At 41.3% G+C, this 18,849-nt stretch overlaps 2 protein-coding genes across 3 annotated transcripts; one reads left to right on the forward strand and one right to left on the reverse strand.

Moving 5' to 3' along the window:
• Positions 1-6,654: 6,654 nt before the first annotated feature.
• Positions 6,655-10,338, reverse strand: LOC112229619 (RNA-binding protein 8A). Of its 2 annotated transcripts, none has more exons than XM_024395560.2 (6): positions 10,187-10,338; positions 9,329-9,388; positions 9,116-9,193; positions 8,767-8,903; positions 7,443-7,579; positions 6,655-7,183 (listed from the first exon to the last, which is right to left on the reverse strand). In XM_024395560.2, exons 1-6 carry the CDS (start codon positions 10,332-10,334, stop codon positions 7,135-7,137), a joined length of 609 nt encoding a protein of 202 aa, XP_024251328.2. In that variant the 5' UTR covers positions 10,335-10,338; the 3' UTR covers positions 6,655-7,134. The 2 variants fall into 2 exon arrangements, with proteins under 2 accessions (XP_024251328.2, XP_024251335.1); XM_024395567.2 differs by having other exon boundaries at positions 10,193-10,311.
• Positions 10,339-12,449: 2,111 nt separating this feature from the next.
• On the forward strand, positions 12,450-14,067 carry LOC112229632 (type-4 ice-structuring protein LS-12). The gene is made up of 4 exons (XM_024395579.1): positions 12,450-12,492; positions 12,846-12,914; positions 13,216-13,333; positions 13,655-14,067. Exons 2-4 carry the CDS (start codon positions 12,869-12,871, stop codon positions 13,926-13,928), a joined length of 438 nt encoding a protein of 145 aa, XP_024251347.1. The 5' UTR covers positions 12,450-12,492; positions 12,846-12,868; the 3' UTR covers positions 13,929-14,067.
• Positions 14,068-18,849: the final 4,782 nt, after the last annotated feature.

The raw sequence follows: 18,849 nt of genomic DNA on the forward strand, positions 1-18,849 counted from the left end.
TAATTTCCTTTGATTGTCCTTGAGATATCACTACAACTTGATTGGAGTCTACCTGTAGCCAATTCAATTGTTTGGACATAATTTAGGAAGAAACACCCCTGTCTGTATAAGGTCTCACAGTTGACAGTGAATGTCAGAAGATTTTGAGACAAGACAAGGGTTTCCACCGGGCGCTGAGTCGAGATGACCTGTAAGATGGTGGACAGGAAAGAAAGGAGGAAAGTGGAACATATTATGAGTAAATATGGAGTGGGGGGTTTCACAAGCCTTCTGGAAGATATGATGACGGAGAAGATGGCGGGTGAAGAAGAAAAAAAGGAGAAAGGTGTAACATGTTTTGAGTGAATATGGAATAGAGGATCACACAGAACTTTTGGAAGAGCTACAGAAGGAAATTGAACGTGACAAGAGTGAGGATTAATTCAATGTGGTGGCAGGTGCAGTGGTAACCGCCGAAAAGGAAGTGAGTGTAGAGGGAAACGATGTTGTGAGGAAGGTTGCCATCAAGTGGAAAAAGAGGGATATGTGCTCTGGTAGCTCAGAGATGGAGCCTGACAAGAGTGAGGGTGAAGCACCTGCGGCGAAGTTCGTTCCTTGTCCCGATGATGACCGGGATGGTTCCTTGTATTCTAGCTGATCCATGTGTGGTGTCAGGTTGGGTGTAGAAGAGGTTGGTGAAAGTAACTCGAAGTGGACTTTATTATGTTTCTTCTTTCCAGAAGGAGCGGGCGCCCTGGACTACGGTACTAGGGACAATATCTGTGACTTGCTTTGCTCTTCAGAGCAGGGCACCGTTGAAAGGAGTGATAACGTGGGTAGTATTAAGTGTTGAGGAAGATCAGATTTAATGGAAGATTCCTAGTGTCTGTGACGCCCGTCGTTTGGTGCGACGCAGACCCGGTGAAGAGCATGGGGAAATAGAAGACGTTGTCTGACCTGCTGAGTTTTGAGGCAGAGTCTTTGCCTGACAAGGTCAAGTTAGGATGTGTTAGTTATCTCGTGAGAGCTTTTATTCCAAAAATAATACAGTGTTTTAGGTGACAAGCTTACGGTCATGTTGCAGCAGTGTATAGGAGGGAGATTCTTAGATGTAAGAAGTGCGCAGTAGGTAATGAGATAAAGGAATGTGAAGTATCGGTGGAGAAAGTAATGTGTGTAAGCTGTGGGGGTGCCCATGGGGCTGGTGATCAGATGTGTCCGGTGAGAGAAAGATAGGTTGAGGTTGCCAGGTTCAGAGTAGTACAGACTGTGTGTGTGCACACTGAAGCAGCAAAAACAGTGGTAGAGGAAGATGGGTACAGGGTGAGGGATCCTGAAAGGACCCAATCGAGAGAAGGCTGGGAATAATATGTGCTTCAGTAAGGTGGGTTTTTTAGCATTCATAGCCATGGTTGTCAACTGTACTGCATAAATGGAACGTAAGTCACAGAAAATAGTTGTGTGGTGGCAGCTGCAGAGAAGTACTTGGGATAACAACCTCTCCCTCAACGTGATCAAGACAAAGGAGATGATTGTGGACTACTGGAAAAGGAGGACCGAGCATGCCCCCATTCTCATCGAGGGGGCTGCAGTGGAGCAGGTTGAGAGCTTCAAGTTCCTTGCTGTCCACATCACTAACAAACTAGAATGGTCCAAACACACCAAGACAGTCGTGAAGAGGGCACAACAAAGCATATTCCCCCCTCAGGAAACTAAAAAGATTTGTCATGGGTCCTCAGATCCTCAAAAGGTTCTACAGCTGCAACATCGAGCGCACTGGTTGCATCACTGCCTGGTACGGCAACTGCCCAGCCTCCGACTGCAAGGCACTACAGAGGGTAGTGCGTACGGCCTAGTACATCACTGGGGCTAAGATGCTTGGCAACCAGGACCTCCTATACCAAGAGGTGTCAGAGGAAGGCCCTAAACATTTTCAAAGACTTCAGCCACCCCAGTCACTGTTCTCTCTGCTACCGCATGGCAAGTGGTACCGGAGTGCCAAGTCTAGGACCAAAATGCTTCACAACAGCTTTTACCCCCAAGCCATAAGACTCCTGAACAGCTAATCAAATGTCTACCTGGACTATGCATTGTGTCCTGCCACCACCCCACATTTCTTTACTTATCTATTGTTTATCTAATATCTGTTGGTTAAGGGCTTGTCAGTAAGCATTTCACTGTAAGATCTACACCTGTTGTATTTGGCGCACATGACAAATAAACTTTGATTTGATTGCAAAATATTACTGCTGAAGATTTGCAGGGGGTATTGAGTGGTAATGTACTGTTCTCCCAGGCTGTTGGCCTCTAGCAGGATCAGATAGGGTTAAGTAGTGGAATAGGGTGGTGTTGTTTTTAGTGAGGGTTAAAGTTGGCAGGGTAATTTTCCTTTTTTCCCAATCTGTATTACCGGACGTTCATGTAGGTAGTCTGTGACTGGCCCCACACTCCAGTACAGTAGGTTGCGGTGTATGCACCTAAAAGTTGGATGCGACCTGCCAACCCAATCCCAAAGACGAAGAAGAAGAAGAAGAAGAAGAAGAAGAAGCGCAAGTCAGAGCAGTAACTATACCATAAAGTTAAAGGAACTGTCTGTAGATGTCCAACATAGAATTGTGATGAGGCCAGTGGCGACCCGTCATTCAGGGCAGGTGAGTTAATAAAGCCGCATACAAACATGGTCTCTTTTTTTGCTTTCTTGATTAAGGCAGCTCCAAAACACAGGTGTTTCAGCCTAGCTCAGTGCTTTCTGTGGTGGTGGGGCAGCCAGCAGAAAATACGAAGTGTAGGAGTTGGTAATGTTCTCTAGTTGCGCCGTGTTTGGCTCAGTGTTCTGTCACTCATGGGGACACCATGTCGCTGCAAAATCTACAGGTGGAGCTAAAAAATTCAAGCCCCTTGGTTGCTGCCATAGAGTTACATTAGAAGTGCCCATCCAAGAAGGCTCAAGGTCACTGGACACAGATAAAATTGTCAAATAAAGTTATATCTACTGTAGCTTTGATTGGACTGATCATGTCAACATCATACTTTCAAAATCTTAGCTAGCAGTCATCATCATGAATCAAGTCGACAATCTACGAGCACATACTTTTCAATCCTCGTCATATGAAGAGAAATAATGAAGAGAAACTATAGATAAAACGTATCGGTGCTCATCGGCCATTGGACATAAACACTACACAACAAGTTGGAAATCGCAAATTCAACAATGAGTGGTTTGGAAGGAATCAGTGGCTAACTGCAAGCATTGCAAAGCAATCACTAGCCTGCTATTCATGGGAGTGGGTGTGTGGTCCAAGCCTGGGTTTAAGGGTCTCTTTTCCAAGCTTAAAATTATAAACATTCAACATTGGCCATGCTGTCAATCCAGCAAAACAACTGCAAACTCTCAACTGGAAACTCAGAAGAAAATGAGTACAGACTGGAAAAATACGTTTTGAACGGTCATCCAACTCGAAATTGCAAGTCGGGAACTCAGGCCTCTTTCTAGAGCTCTGACCTGAAGATCACTGACATCATGTTTCAACCTTGTTTTTTTTTAGAGTTCCCAGTTGTCTTGAAAGCACCATAAATCCAGAGAATGCCAGGGACTAGGGGACTGGTTAGGGTAGAGGGAACAATGAAGGAAGCCAAATACAGGCAAATCCTTGATGAGAACCTGCTTCAGAGTGCAAATGACCTTAGACTGGGGCAAAGATTTGCATCTCAACAGGACAATGACCCTAACCACACAGCCAAAGCAATGCTGGATTGGCTAAAGAACAAGAATGTGAGTTCTTGAGTGGCCCAGCCAAAACCTAAACGTGGATCCCATTGAAAGTTTTGAAGACTGCAGTTCACCGCCACTCCCCATTTAACTTAACAGAGCTGGAGAAAATCTGCAAGGAAGAGTGGGAGAAAATCCATTCTAGATGTGCAAATCTGATAGACATACCCAAGACAACTCAAAGATGTAATCGCCACCAAAGGTGCTTCAACAAACTATTGACCAGGGGAGTGAATACTTAAATTAGCAAAGATTTCTAAAACATGTCTCCAATTTGTCATTATGGGGTATTGTGTATAGATGGGTGAGGAGAAAAAAAGTATTATTTTGAATTCAGGCTGTAACAAAACGTGGAATAACTCGAAGGGGTATGAATACTTTCTGAAGGCACTGTACCTGTACATTTCATTATCTTGCATAAAGTTTGATAGGTTTATATACATATACTGTACATACATACCCCACAGGAGGCTGCTGGGGGGAGAATGGCTCATAATAATGGCCGGAACGGAGCAAATTGAATGACAAACACCTGGAAACCATGTGTTTGATACCATTCCACTAATTCTGCTCCAGTAATTATCACAAGTGCCACCAACCTCCTGTGAAAAACTTAAGCAATAAGGCACGAGGGTGTGTGGTATATGGCCAATATACCACTAAAATAACACATCCTAGATCTGAATGAATTAAATATTCTTATTAAATACTTTTTTCTTTACATAGTTGAATGTGCTGACAACAAAATCACACAAAAATTATCAATGGAAATCAAATTTATCAACCCATGGAGGTCTGGATTTGGAGTCACACTCAAAATTAAAGTGGAAAACCACACTACAGGCTGATCCAACTTTGATGTAATGTTCTTAAAACAAGTCAAAATGAGGCTCAGTAGTGTGTGTGGCCTCCACGTGCCTGTATGACCTCCCTAGAACGCCTGGGCATGCTCCTGATGAGGTGGCGGGATCTCCTCCCAGACCTGGACTAAAGCATCCGCCAACTTCTGGACAGTCTGTAGTGCAACGTGGCATTGGTGGATGGAGCGAGACATGATGTCCCAGATGTGCTCAATTGGATTCAGGTCTGGGCAACGGGCGGGCCAGACCATAGCATCAATGCCTTCCTCTTGCAGGAACTGCTGACACACTCCATCCACATGAGGTCTAGCATTGTCTTGCATTAGGAGGAACCCAGGGCCAACCGCACCAGCATATGGTCTCACAAGCGGTCTGAGGATCTCATCTCGGTACCTAATGGCAGTGAGGCTACCTCTGGCGAGCACATGGAGGGCTGTGCAGCCCCCCAAATAAATGCCACCCCACACCATGACTGACCCACCACCAAACCGGTCATGCTGGAGGATGTTGCAGGCAGCAGAACGTTCTCCACGGCGTCTCCAGACTCTGTCACATGTGCTCAGTGTGAACCTGCTTTCATCTGTGAAGAGCACAGGGCGCCAGTGGCGAATTTGCCAATCTTGGTGTTCTCTGGCAAATGTAAGCACAACCCCCCACCTGTGGACGTCGGGCCCTCATGCCACCCTCATGGAGCCTGTTTCTGACCGTTTGAGCAGACACATGCACATTTGTGGCCTGTTGGAGGTCATTTTGCAGGGCTCTGGCAGTGCTCCTCCTTGCACAAAGGCGGAGGTAGCGGTACTGCTGCTGGGTTGTTGCCCTCCTATGGCCTCCTCCACATCTCCTGATGTACTGGCCTGTCTCCTGGTAGAGCCTCCATGCTCTGGACACTACACTGACAGACACAGCAAACCTTCTTGCCACAGCTCACATTGATGTTCCATCCTGGATGAGCTGCACTACCTGAGCCACTTGTGTGGGTTGTAGACTCCGTCTCATGCTACCACTAGAGTGAAAGCACCGCCAGCATTCAAAAGTGACCAAAACATCAGCCAGGAAGCATAGGAACTGAGAAGTGGTCTGTGGTCACCACCTGCAGAACCACTCCTTTATTGGGGGTGTCTTGCTAATTGCCTATAATTTCCACCTGTTGTCTATTCCATTTGCACAACAGCATGTGAAATTTGTCAATCAGTGTTGCTTCAGTTTGATTTCACACAAGTGTGATTGACTTGGAGTTACATTGTGTTGTTTAAGTGTTCCCTTTATTTTTTTGAGCAGTGTACAAACTGAACAAAGATTAACGCAACATTCAATGACTTACAGTTCATATAAGGACATCAGCCAAAATAAGACTCAAATCTATGAATTTCACATGGGAATACAGATTTTATTTAACCTTTAACGAGGCAAGTTAGTTTAAGAACAAATGCTTATTTACAATGACTGCCTACCCCGGCCAACGCTGGGCCAATTGTGCGCCACCCTATGGGACTCCCAATCATAGCCAGATGTGATACAGCCTGGATTCGAACAAGGGACTGTAGTAACGCCTACACATGTTGGTCACAGATATTTAAAAGAAATAGCTTGACACACTGCCAAATTCTCTAACAACATTGGAGCAGCTTATGGTAGAAATTAACATTAAATTGTCTGGCAACATTCCTGCAGTCAGCATGCTAATTGCACACTACCTCAACTTGAGACATCTGTGGCATTGTGTTGTGACATAACTGCATATTTTAGAGTGACCTTCTGTCCCAAGCACAAGGTGCATCTGTGTAATGATCATACTGTTTAATCAGCTTCTTGATACACCCCACCTGTCAGGTGGATGGATTATCTTGTCAAGAAAAATATTGTGCATAACATTTGAGAGAAATACATTTTGTGCAAATGGACAGTTTCTGGGATCTTTAAATTCAGTTCATGGAACCAACACTTTACATGTTGCGTTTATACTTTTGTTCAGTGTACACACAAATATAGAGAAATTACAAAAGTTTTAACATCGTAACAAAACAATGACCATGGCACACATGATTCACTTAAATGTTTTATTCCCATGTAATACATAAAAAAAGGCCACACAAATGCCCAGATTTCCAAAAGCATCTTAAGGCTAAGTTCATCATGAAAACCAAGGATCCTATGGTTCTAACAATGAACTTAGCCTTAATATGCTTTTGGGAAACATGGCCCAGAACATAACCAAATTAAACCTCGAAACAGAATAGAGGGACCCATAAGAAAACACATACCACTACTTTAAAACAGTTTGTTGTTGATGCAAAAAAAGTTTCACTGATCAGTGTATTTGGTGCTTGTTTCAGTAAAAAAAAAAAAAAATTGGCAACCCTGTCATTTTGCTGGAACAACTAATAATTTTGGCTCTAAAGCACACTTGTCAGGGCTATTTGCAATTAAACAGTTAATTACCATAGACATCAGTAACATTAACGCTATTACAGAACGCAAATGTAATAAAATTAAAATAACCCTTTCAAGAGCAGATGTGGGGAATCAACGTCGTCTCCTGTCTGGACTCCTGCTGCGTCTCCGTCCACCACTCCTGTGGGGAACAGAGGGGGGGTAACTCAACAAAATCATTTACAACATGTCAAATTTACACTTGAAATCAGTCATTTCTCTTTTTTCCCCCCATTCAAGTCATGCCTCTGCACCCATTCTGTTCCCCTCTTCATATTAGACCCAAACAAGTCATCTTATACTTAAAATGTGAAATGGGTTTATGTTTCAAGTGTTCTCACAGCTCCAAACCCCTACAGTTACCCTCCACAGTAGACTACCGCTCACTCTACGACACTCACCTCCTCTTGCTCTTGGGTGGTCCTCTGACAAAGCCCCAGTCCACACTGATAGGCTGGCCCATCATGTCCTGGCCATTCAACCCTTCCATGGCTGCCTGGGCTTCTTTGTATGTCTCATACTCCACCAGTGCATAACCCTGTGAAAGGAATTAATGAGCAAATCCATGAGAAAAGTCAAATTCTAGTCTTAATATTACGACGAGAAGGGCTTACCCTTCTTGTCGTAACGGTCGCAGGTCAACACGAGTACCTCTGTCAACCCAGACTAAAAAGGACAGGAAAACATACTGCAATACAGAAATGGCAGGTGTTGCTGTATTCCTAATTATCCCACAATGTAAAACGGCAGATCGAGGTGATCGAAATGCAGCTAGTTCTTAATTAAACAGGCTTTTGCGTCGCCATGCTAGGTAGCTAATGCAGCCCATTGGATTCCCTGAACGTGTGATGCCTAAGGTTGAGATGTGCAGCTGCAGGAAGTGTTGTGGAATTCAATGTCCTGCTATATTCCAACCACACCATACTTAATAACCAGTTAATGACTGTACAGATACTGGAAAGGCAAAAATGGGTGAGGAGAATGCTTGTCAAATCCTAAATTAAACAGTGCTTCAATTGATTAACAACAACAGAATTTCAGTGATGGAAAAAGTACTAAATTGTCATACTTGGGAAAAAGTAAAGATATCTTAATAGAAAATTACTCAAGTAAAAGTCACCCAGAAATACTACTTCAGTAAGTCTAAACGTCTCTTGTTTTAAATGTACACTAGTGGGAAAAGTACATAATTATCATACTTCAGTAAAAGTAAATGCTATACATCAAGACTGCACTTTTTTTCTCTCGGGGCAAACAAGACTTAATTTACAAATGCAGTATGTGTGTTTAGTGAGTTCGCCAGATGAGAGGCGGTAGTGGTGACACATTATTGATAGCTGTGTGAATTGGACCATAAGTCGGTCCAGCTTGAGCATTCGAAATGTAGCAAATACTTGTGTCAAGGAAAATGTACATATTTTCTTTAGGAATGTAGTGGAGTAAAAGTGGTCAAAAATATAAAGACACTGCCCAAAAACCTACTTTACACCACCCTATAATTTTGTCTGCTTTGCAGTAAAGAAAGTAACGATTTCAACAAAAACACACATTGTCATTTGTCCATGTTCAGTGTAATGCTGCCACCTTGTGGCTTAAGAGCAGTGCACAACAAATTACACAATTATGAAACTCAATATTAGCCAGGCAAATTAACCCTGGCAAAACTGGCCAAGCAACAAACTCCAAATTAAAATGTGCTGTGGAGACATGGGGATTCGGCCTAACCTTGAGGTAACCTGTTCTTCGGTCCAGGTTCAGATGTAGGTTCTTGATCTCTCCAAACTCTGCAAACTTGTCATGGATGTCCTCCTCAGTTGCCTCTTCATGTACCCCAGTCACGAAAAGGATCCAACCCTCCACAGCTGAGAGAATCAAAAAACATGTCTGTGTTAATTAAATAACTGCCTCTATGGTTAACTAGGGCTACCACCTGCTATAACACAATATTTAAATTAAACTAATTGTTATGAGCATTTTAAAACTTGGAACGATGTACAAAAACAGTTTCAAATCCCCCCCCCCCCAGAAGTGACTGACAAAAGAATGTCCACCCTAAATTCATTATGGCACTTACATCTCTGAGGACCTGGCTCGTCTCCATCCTGCTCCACTGTATCATAGTCCTCTCTCACTCTGGACCTCGCTCCCTCCTCTAGCACAGCAGAGAACAAAGGGAATCATGCATCCCACCCCAAACATACAATTGTACACTGTCATACACTATTGAAAAATCGGAGAAGCAGAATACAGCCAGGTTAGGAGTCAGAACTGCAGTGTGGTAACTCACCTGAACCAAAACCTCGTCCCTTTCTCCTCTTTGCCTTCTCTTTTAACTTGTGGATGCTGTCTGGGGAATGAAGACATTACAGACACACATTAGTGAACTGAAAGTACAGACACACTGACTTCGCTAGAGCATACCTAACTAATGAATAGCCCAACGCGTTTTTAAAACAGCTAGCTACAGTAGCTAACTCGACAGAAATAAATATCTAATAACTACGTTAGTTGACAAGTTATTACCGTGACCTCACAGTTGACAAATAAATTAATTAGCTAGCTTGGTCACATACAAGTTGAAAGGGTGTTAGCTAACGTTAATGTTAGCTATCATACGTTCATTTTAGAATGGTGTAACGTTAGCTAGTAAATTAGCTAAGCTAGTTTAGCTAACGTTCAGTAGCTCACACGCACATCGCCATCGGGTTACAATAGTCGACAGAAGAAATGCTGATTATGTAGTTGGTGAGTTATTATCACTGATCTCGCAGTTTCCAAACAAATGAACTGCCTACCTAGCTACCACTTGTGTTAGCCAGATAGCTTGCTAATCCGTTAGCGCAACCTACTCGCCAACTTTTAACCATGCCAAACAAACATTCAGTAACTGGAAGAGTGGCAACTGTACACATTCACTAGCTAACACCTATTTTTCAAACGACATAAGCACAATTCAAAAAGGTATTACACTACATAAGCCAACCAGCATGTTTGAATGGTTGCATCTAGGCCCAACAGTCAACACGCATCCACGATTTTACGGATAATGTTCACTCAGTTATTCGAAAACTCCCCAAATACGCTATATTAGCGAGTCCATAGCAAGCACACACAAAACACAGAACTACTGTTTCATAAATTTTACCATCACCATCCTCATCCATAGCAAAGTCCTCGCCTCCCGCTTCATGAAGATCTAGTACGTCCGCCATGTTGTTAGCTCCTGTTTTTTGCGCTGATGCGCGTGAACGTTGATGATATCCGGGAAGCATCCCTGCCTGGTGTGTATTCATTAGTTGGATTACGATTTCAAAACGTTTCGTCTTTTGCTAAACGTTTTGCAACGGAAATTAGAATTTATATATGACAAATGCAGGTTGGTCCCTTTCTGTTTGTTACGTTTGTTTCCCTTTGGTTTCTAGAGTAAACAGTGAACGGTTTCTGTTAACGGAATCCGACTAATGAATAGACAGACCCCTGTTATCAGAGACGCTATAGAAAGCGTATAAATATAATCCAATATATTATAACTAGAAATGTGAAATAAATTAATACATGGGTGTGGGCGTGTATTGTTCACATCGAATTATTTGTGTCAGTTAGTTTCAATTTATTAGTTGAATTTCACAGATTTAAATGGCAGGTAGCCTAGCGGTTAAGAGTATTGGGCCAGTAAATGAGCTGACTGGCTGAACAAATTTCGTTGTGCTCTTGAGCAAGGCACTTAACCCCAATTGCTCCTGTAAGTTGCACTGTGTAAGAGCATCTGCTGAATGACTTAAATGTAAATTATTTGAGCAGGCACAGCACCTTGGGAAAAGGTCATCATAAAAATTCATACATCACATAACCTTGTGATGTTAGGTTACTTGGCTAGAGGTGAGTTATGCTGACTGCGTCCACGATCCACCAAGCTGCCAGATGCCCAGAGAGAGAGATCTTCCTCAACAAAATAGGCTATGCCTTTCTGTAAAAAAAAGTTGCTGAAAGTACCTCAGCACAATCTTTTCCCATTCCCTGTGGTGAATCATAGACTCCATACAAAGAAAGATGCAGAGATAGAAAAATAATGAAAGAACTTGGAAATACAAAAAGTACTTTATCCACGAGTCGGAGGGTGGTATTTATGAGAAATTGCTCAATCAACATCTAAGGTACATGTCACATTGGGATCTCTGGTCCAGCCAATCTAATTTGCTGAGATAATTACATTCCTAGGAGAGATTCAAAATAATGAATGAAGTCATATTACATATTTTCTCTCTTAATGGTCTTTCTATATTCATTCATGCAATGTGCAATTTATTTACAGTATGTCAGAGGATCATTCTTGCTGTATGTATGAATGATAATATGTATCATCATTACTTTAGATTACCCAGTAGAGAAAAAAAATCCAACAGTACAGAAAAAACTGGACATTGACCACATTAAACTATTAAGCATGCGACTATAGGAGCACATGCCAGTATCTATGTTCTCAATCTACAAACTGAATAGGAAATGTCAGCTCTTTTGCTGACTCTAACTGATTGTAACCAAACCATAAAAGAATTCAATTACCATTAGTTTCACATTATTACTGAAATAGATGTCCTCAGCAATAACAAGTTCATATACAAGCAATGTATCTACCATTCCCCTGATGTGATGGGTTTATCTGAGGCCCTCTATGTTTCTGGCTGATACTGTAACACTAGTAATGTGCAGTGAGGCAATGGCTGATGGAACGTCCAACCTGGAAAGTAGAAAAGGTGTTGTCAGTCGTGTTACCATCAGTCTTTTTCTAATGTGCGTTTAATGGCTGTGTAATAAAGACTAGCTCTTCAGAAGAGGTCAATTCAAATTGAAGTCAGTCAATTCAGGAAGTGATTTGAATTTAAAATCCCCAAACCTTTTGACATAAACAGCATCCCCTTTTCAGTTGATTGAGAACTCATTGACAACAGAGGCCCTTTTTCAATTGTTGTGAATTGGAATTTCAGTTTACTGGTATTACTAGAACTTATAGCCTTCAATTCGAATGGACCCCAACCCTGGTTAACACGCACACTACCAAGCTTTTCTCATTTGTGTTGCTGAGAGTTACTTCCCCCAAATCGACGTTATTTTTCTATAAAAATGCTAGCTCTGCCAATCCTTAAGAAAATAAGTTAATAAAACCCCAAAACATTGGAAACAAATGAGGGAAAATGAAATGATGCAACTTAAACACCTTATCTCGAACCCAATCAGTACCCACACTTGGACTTTGTGTCTTTATTGGGACAGGCACCACATCAAGGTTCATCAGCCAACGCTACACATTTGCACATTCCACCTCAGGTCACTCCCTTACATGTTGTAGCCAATAAGATTTGGGCCAGGCCCCTTTTGTCCAGCAGGAGCTATAAAAAACCCTTGGCCCCAGACACAAGGTACCGTTAGGTCCAAGAACCCCCAGAAGTAAAGGTAAGTCTTCCATGGTTTTCTCTGTCTGATCCCAATGCCTCAGTATATTGGTTTAACACTTAAAGATTAGCCTCATATGTATTGTGTGTCTTTTTGTTAGTGTAGTAACCTCAAGAGAGATACATCAAAGTACTGTAAAGTTTTCATTATGACTACATGGTTAAATATGAAGCCAATTTCTACTGCGATCTTAATGTGGTCAGAGTTTCATCACATTTACCTGGTTTCACCAAGGATAAGTGCAACTTCTGAAGGTGAACAGAATATCTTTTGAGTGTCAATCGTCATGTAGTGTACGATGTTGCATCTGAAACTCCCTGTTGCCGTCCTAATCCTCGTCTCCTCTTCTGTAGATCCACCTTGCCCATCAGCAATCATGAAATTCTCTCTCGTCGCTGCCCTTGTTGTTGTGCTGGCCATTGGTAAGAATCCATTACATAAATTGTTCCGCAACAAAGAAAAATCTTTATGACTTTCTATCTTATCTGCATATATACTTATTACTACTCATGAATAGTAATTGAGTAACACATAACTGATAAACAAGGTAATTCAGAGGATAAATATTGATTTGAAAATCAAGCCCTTTACTCCTCTGCTAATCTATAACCTCTTTAATCATAACTACATCCATCCTTGTTTTCAGATTGAATTAATACTGTGCGTTATAAACACAATACTGTGTGTGTAACTAAGTGTGTTTTCTGTGTGTGCGTATGACAGGCTGTGAGTCCGGTTCCCTGGTGAAGCGTGACATCCCTGCTGAGATCGAGACTCTCACAAAGTACTTCCAGGACGCCATTGAGACAGTGAAGTCTCATGAGCTGATCAGCCAGGCTCAGTACGTCACTGACCACCACACTCTTCCAATATAATATAAAATAATAGAATACTTCTCTTGAGGGGAGATTCTATTGCAGATCAACAAAATAAGTACCATCAACTCTGTATGGAGTTGAATCTCTTCACGTTTAAGATATGAAGTCATTCAAATTGTTACTATTCATTTGATTTATTCGTAACATTGTACTTGACAGGGATATTACATCTTAAACATGTCTGTTTTCACATCAGTACCATACAGTCGGCTTTAAAGCTAGCTTGCTCCCTGAGCCTACAGCTGTTGGAAAACGTCTCTCTAAGTGTGTCTCTCTACCCATAGGGGTTACCTGGAGGAGGGTAAGACTCAGATCACACCTCTGACCGACAAGATCCAGGAGCATGCTGAGAAGATCCAGGAGCAGATGAAGCCCTTCGTCAGTGACATCGAGAAGCAGGTGCGTCCCATGGCTGATAACCTGCAGGCCCAGTTCATGCCTCTGGTCGACAAGATGCAGGCCCAGTTCAAGCCTCTGGCTGATGACCTGCAGGCCCAGATGGAGCAGCTCTTCCAGACCGTGGTTGACCAAACCAAGGCTCTCCTCCCCCCCCAGTAAAGCTAACGTTACATCCCCATAGAAAGCAAAAACCATCTCCACTCTGTCTGTTTCACCTGGGTCAAGTCCAGCTCACTCCTTCTCTTGACATCATCTTGAAATTATGCTGAAATTTCACCAATAAAGGGCTTGAAAGGTGGCCATTTTGTCTGTGATTATTTTCCCCACTAGGCTACCACTAGGGTTCAAACACCCGAGCTGACAAGGTACAAATCTACCCACCGTTCCTAGGCCATCATTGAAGATAAGAATTTGTTTTTAACTGACTTGCCTAGTTAAATAAAGGTACAAAAATAATAAAAAGCATGGGCACATTGCAGATTAAATTAATACACTGTGTACTGCTGTGTAATTTAATGAAGGTTAAAGGTCAAATTATGGGGTTGAAATTAGATACATTTCTGGGCGGAATTTGATGGGAAGTGCTTATTGAAGTGCAAGTTAATATTTGTTTTGATATACTGACCTTTGGGCCACTCTATCATATAGCCTATAAACAGAGTTGGGTAGTTTACTTACTAAATATAATCTGTTACAGTTACTAGTTACCTGTCCAAAATTGTAATCAGTAATTTTGGATTACCCATACTCAGTAATGTAATCTAAGAGGCATTAGAAGCCAAAAAGGATCCATCAAACGCATTTGGTGTGTCATCATAGTGGTCTCTAATTTGTGGTCAGACTCGCTCAGGTGGAACAAACTAAATTTGCCCTTTTTTTCAAGGCTGAATTGAATGTCATTGAGGAAAGGAAAAGTGTTAATGTATTTTGTCACAAGCAAGTAATCCAAGGAGTAATCATCTAGTTTTTCAAAGTATCTGTAACCCGATTACACAATTTTAGCTGGAACTACTTTTTGTTGTAATCAGATTAAATGTACATGATTACATGCAATAAGTTTCTCCCCAACCTTGCCTAGGAGCCCGAGTTGTTAATATTCTTAAATAGTCATTTGTATTGGATGGAGTTTAGCATCAGCTAAATTTAGATTGTTATATTAAGATATATTCATGTCATTGATTGTAACCTTGTCATACTACACACACTCATTAATGCATAGAATAGGATGTCTTAAAGATGACAATGAAAATCTGATCTGACTGACTAGATAAGTGGTGAAGTAGTATTGCTTGTCCTTTGTCTTGATGATATCATAGTTCTGTTGAATTGCCTGGGCAATAGAGACATGCAGGGACTACAAAGTGCATAGAAAAAGAAAAGGTTACACAAAGTCAGAAAAAGGCACTAACATACAGTCACGATTACACATTTAATAGGCTATAACTGATTTACACTGTGGACAGGGACTTGAGCCAAGCCCCTCGATGTCGCGGAAACCATCATCTATGATCTGATCCATGCACTCACGGCAGAAGTGGTGTCCGCAGGGATGGCGCCAAAGTCTCCAGTGTTGAATGAGACCGCAACGCTGACAGCCGCGCTGCATAGTTGTGTATCCGAGAAGCCTGACATGAGTGACTTCCCGAGGAATAGCCTACCACATAACTGAAGGGGGTCAAAATAATAATATATATATTTTTATAGTGCAATTCATAGGCCTAATCATCATCACGACATCACCATTACATTCTTAAACTCTCATCCCACAGAGCTCGACAGTTTGTAGTCCTAAAAAACAGAAATTATTTACATCTGGTTCGTTCAGCCATTACTATGGGCAAAATTAATGGGGAAAGTATAGGGTTTTGGAATACAGGCCGAAAATAAGGTGTGGTTAAAACAGGTTTATGAGATTTTATACGTTTTGTTCTATGCGGTATCAGTCAGTTATCATGAACTTTATGAATTACAAATCCTTTATGTGCGTTATGTTTTTTGAAGTTACATAAATGTTTAAAAATTCACAAAAAGTGATGTAAACTGATTAAGATGACTAGAACAAAACTGTATAAGATCTCTTCAGCCTGTGTTTACCACAGATCTTATTTTCGGTGTTTATACAAAAACCCTACAAAAACTCTATTCATTTTCCCTTAGGCTTTGTTCAACGAACCATGGCAGAGTTAATGCCTACAAAAAGACGTCATCACTGTTGCTTTCTATATCACCACCACCACCTTCTTCTTCGTCATCATCATCGTCGTCGTAAACAAATGCTCTCCTTTCAACCAATCAGCGTGCCGGAATGGACATTTGGGACCCTGATCCCTCCCACTTCAGGTAGACTAGACTAGAGTGTTGTCCGTGCATCCGTAATGTAAGTTTATGGTTTCATATTCATCATCATTGATACAATAGCCTAAATAAAAACGGTTGCAGTTTTAGACGGAAGGTTTATTGAAGTTTACCTAATTTAAATTTGGTGTTAGGCCTACCTGTCTTTCTAATTTTGTCCTCTCAACTGGCAGCGCGGGAAGATGGAAAACATCACTCTCAAATATCTCTGCAGTCCCTTCCATACCCTCATTGCTTTGGAAAGTCAATGGAAAAGGGTGAACGGGTCTGAAAATGAACGAGACAAAGAGTTAAGGAATGAGGCAGTGGTGTTTGTTCAGCCCAGGCTACAGCTTCCCAGATATTGTAACTTGAATTTAGGCCTGCCTACATACAGATATCTCAATTTTAAATAGCCAACAAAAAAACGACAGTACATCATAATGGAGAGATGGTTGCAATCTGGAGAAAGTTGTACATCCTTTAAAAATAACTATTAAATAAGTGTTGATATGGGACCTGTATATTAGGGTTTTTTGTCTCAAAGCAATGAGGTAGACCATGACTTGTTGTCAATTTTGACACATAACAACAAAATCACTAGTCTTCCACACAGCTATGGACCCTTAAGATGAAAGGCTGCATGCTTTATTGGTTTTAGAAGACAAAACTCACATAGAGACACATTGGGTGTGCTGGAGCAACCCAAAGAATCAAATAATCATTCATCAAGTCAACGTTGAGTCTGATTTGGGAAAGAATAATATGTGTACTTTATCTCCTTATAGTCTCATTATTAGCATGATGGCAGTACATCTAAGTGTAAACAATAAGTAGGCCTATGCCCCCCTTGAATACACTATGCTCAGTAATTTGATAGCATGATCTCATCTAGCTTCATTTTACTGTACCCTTGCCTATTCAGTTGCCAGGCTACAAGATGTACTCAAGGTGGCCTCCTTTAGCTAATGTTTAAAGGACTGAAGCATATTTTCAGGGAACCTCAGCCTCCTTCCAGCTGAACTAATCTCTATACATCACAACAACCTTCAGGCTGAAGGCTAAAGGCATTTGAATGAGGTAATGCCAGTTCTAGGTGACCTTCTCCTTGTAATAGAAGATTTAATGAAGACAACTTATCAAGTGCCCTTACTTGCAATCAAAGAAGCGCATGACAGAAAGTAAAAAATAACAATGACATTATACGTTTTATACCTCTGCTCATTTTGATATGGCCAGATGTCTTGTCAGTTCTGCAACGTTGCCTCCTTGTAGTGAACATAAAATAACATATATGAACCACATTAAACCTAATTCAAATCTCGACTATGGGGTAACCAGGGATTGCCTCTGAGCTGTTTGTATAACATATGTCCACCATATGTCTGTCTGACTTCTGTACTCATAACATAAACGTATCAGTCAACATCAGATATCAAATGTTCTACCGACCACTGTTACGAAGCAGCAGCAGCAGTACAGATGTTTATCAGACCATTAACTAATGACTGCATGTCTCGTCGTGGTGCATCACATCATTTTTCATAAACTCACCGAACATTTTAGAACTGCTTAATACATTTGGTAACACAGGCTTCATATCAGAGGGTTATGAAGGCGTATGAGGGACATGGTGCTTAACAGATGTTGTTTCCGTAGTGTTAAAGAGACAGTTGGTGGTGGTGCCACCTTGTTCTACAGCCTCTAAGACCCTGGGGTGGTAGTGGAAGGACAAGGCCAGGGTGATGTAGATGGGCACACCAGCTGGATGGAGAGCCAGTGATAAGCCCCAGCGATAACTAGGTATCAGGGCACACTGTGTGCCACAAAGGTTGGCACATGCAGTTACTGCCCTGTAGTTAGGCATAGAGAGAACCCCTAAAGATAAGCTGTGTCTTTGAGGTTCCCTTTGAACTGATCTGTTTCAATAACATGTGCATAAAATACAAATTTGAATTGTATTTTTGAGCCCCAATTCAGTTTTTTATACTGGAAATATAGACATGAATAGCATAACAAAAGCAAATGGTCATGTTTGTGCAATGATGTGATGATTAATCCATTTATTTGACTATGTTCTGGCAATTATTAAACACTATTAGAATCACAACAACATGTATTTTCTTCCCTTAACTCTTGTTGTTGCCCACTGAATATTTGGAACATCAAGGTATTGTGTAGTATGTACATATTGTATTATTCCCCCCAAAAAATCTCTGTTACTGTAGGCTGGTGAGTGATTTGGAAAAATTCATTTCCAGAATGTCGAGGGTATTTGTAATCACGCAGCTGACCAAATTACACAATATTTACGTTCTGGGTTAACCAAGATAAATGTTTTTGGCATCTGAAGTCTGTTTGTGAGGTATGAAATATTGTGTGACATTTGTAGATGGTTTTGTGGCCGTTATGTTACTGTTTGGACTCCAATAACACATGTATTGATATTTACACATTAAACACATGTAGTTAATGCCTAAAAACTATTTTAGCTATTTCATAGTTATTGCCTATTCTATACTGGCATAGGCTCTAATCTAATGCATATTCTCCTCTGCATATTAAAGGCTATACTGCATGTGCATTATATTTATAGGGGTTTCCATCATATGTACAGGTCCTGCATGGTTAGTTGAGTAACTCGATTGTCACGGACATGACAGGAAACACAGTTACAGTCAATGTTGTGTCCACTTTGAGCCTGTATAACAAATAAATAGATTGGTATAATTTCACTACACAAGGA

This window comes from Oncorhynchus tshawytscha, linkage group LG03 (assembly GCF_018296145.1).
Source record: "Oncorhynchus tshawytscha isolate Ot180627B linkage group LG03, Otsh_v2.0, whole genome shotgun sequence".
Classification (NCBI taxonomy): Eukaryota; Metazoa; Chordata; class Actinopteri; order Salmoniformes; family Salmonidae; genus Oncorhynchus; species Oncorhynchus tshawytscha.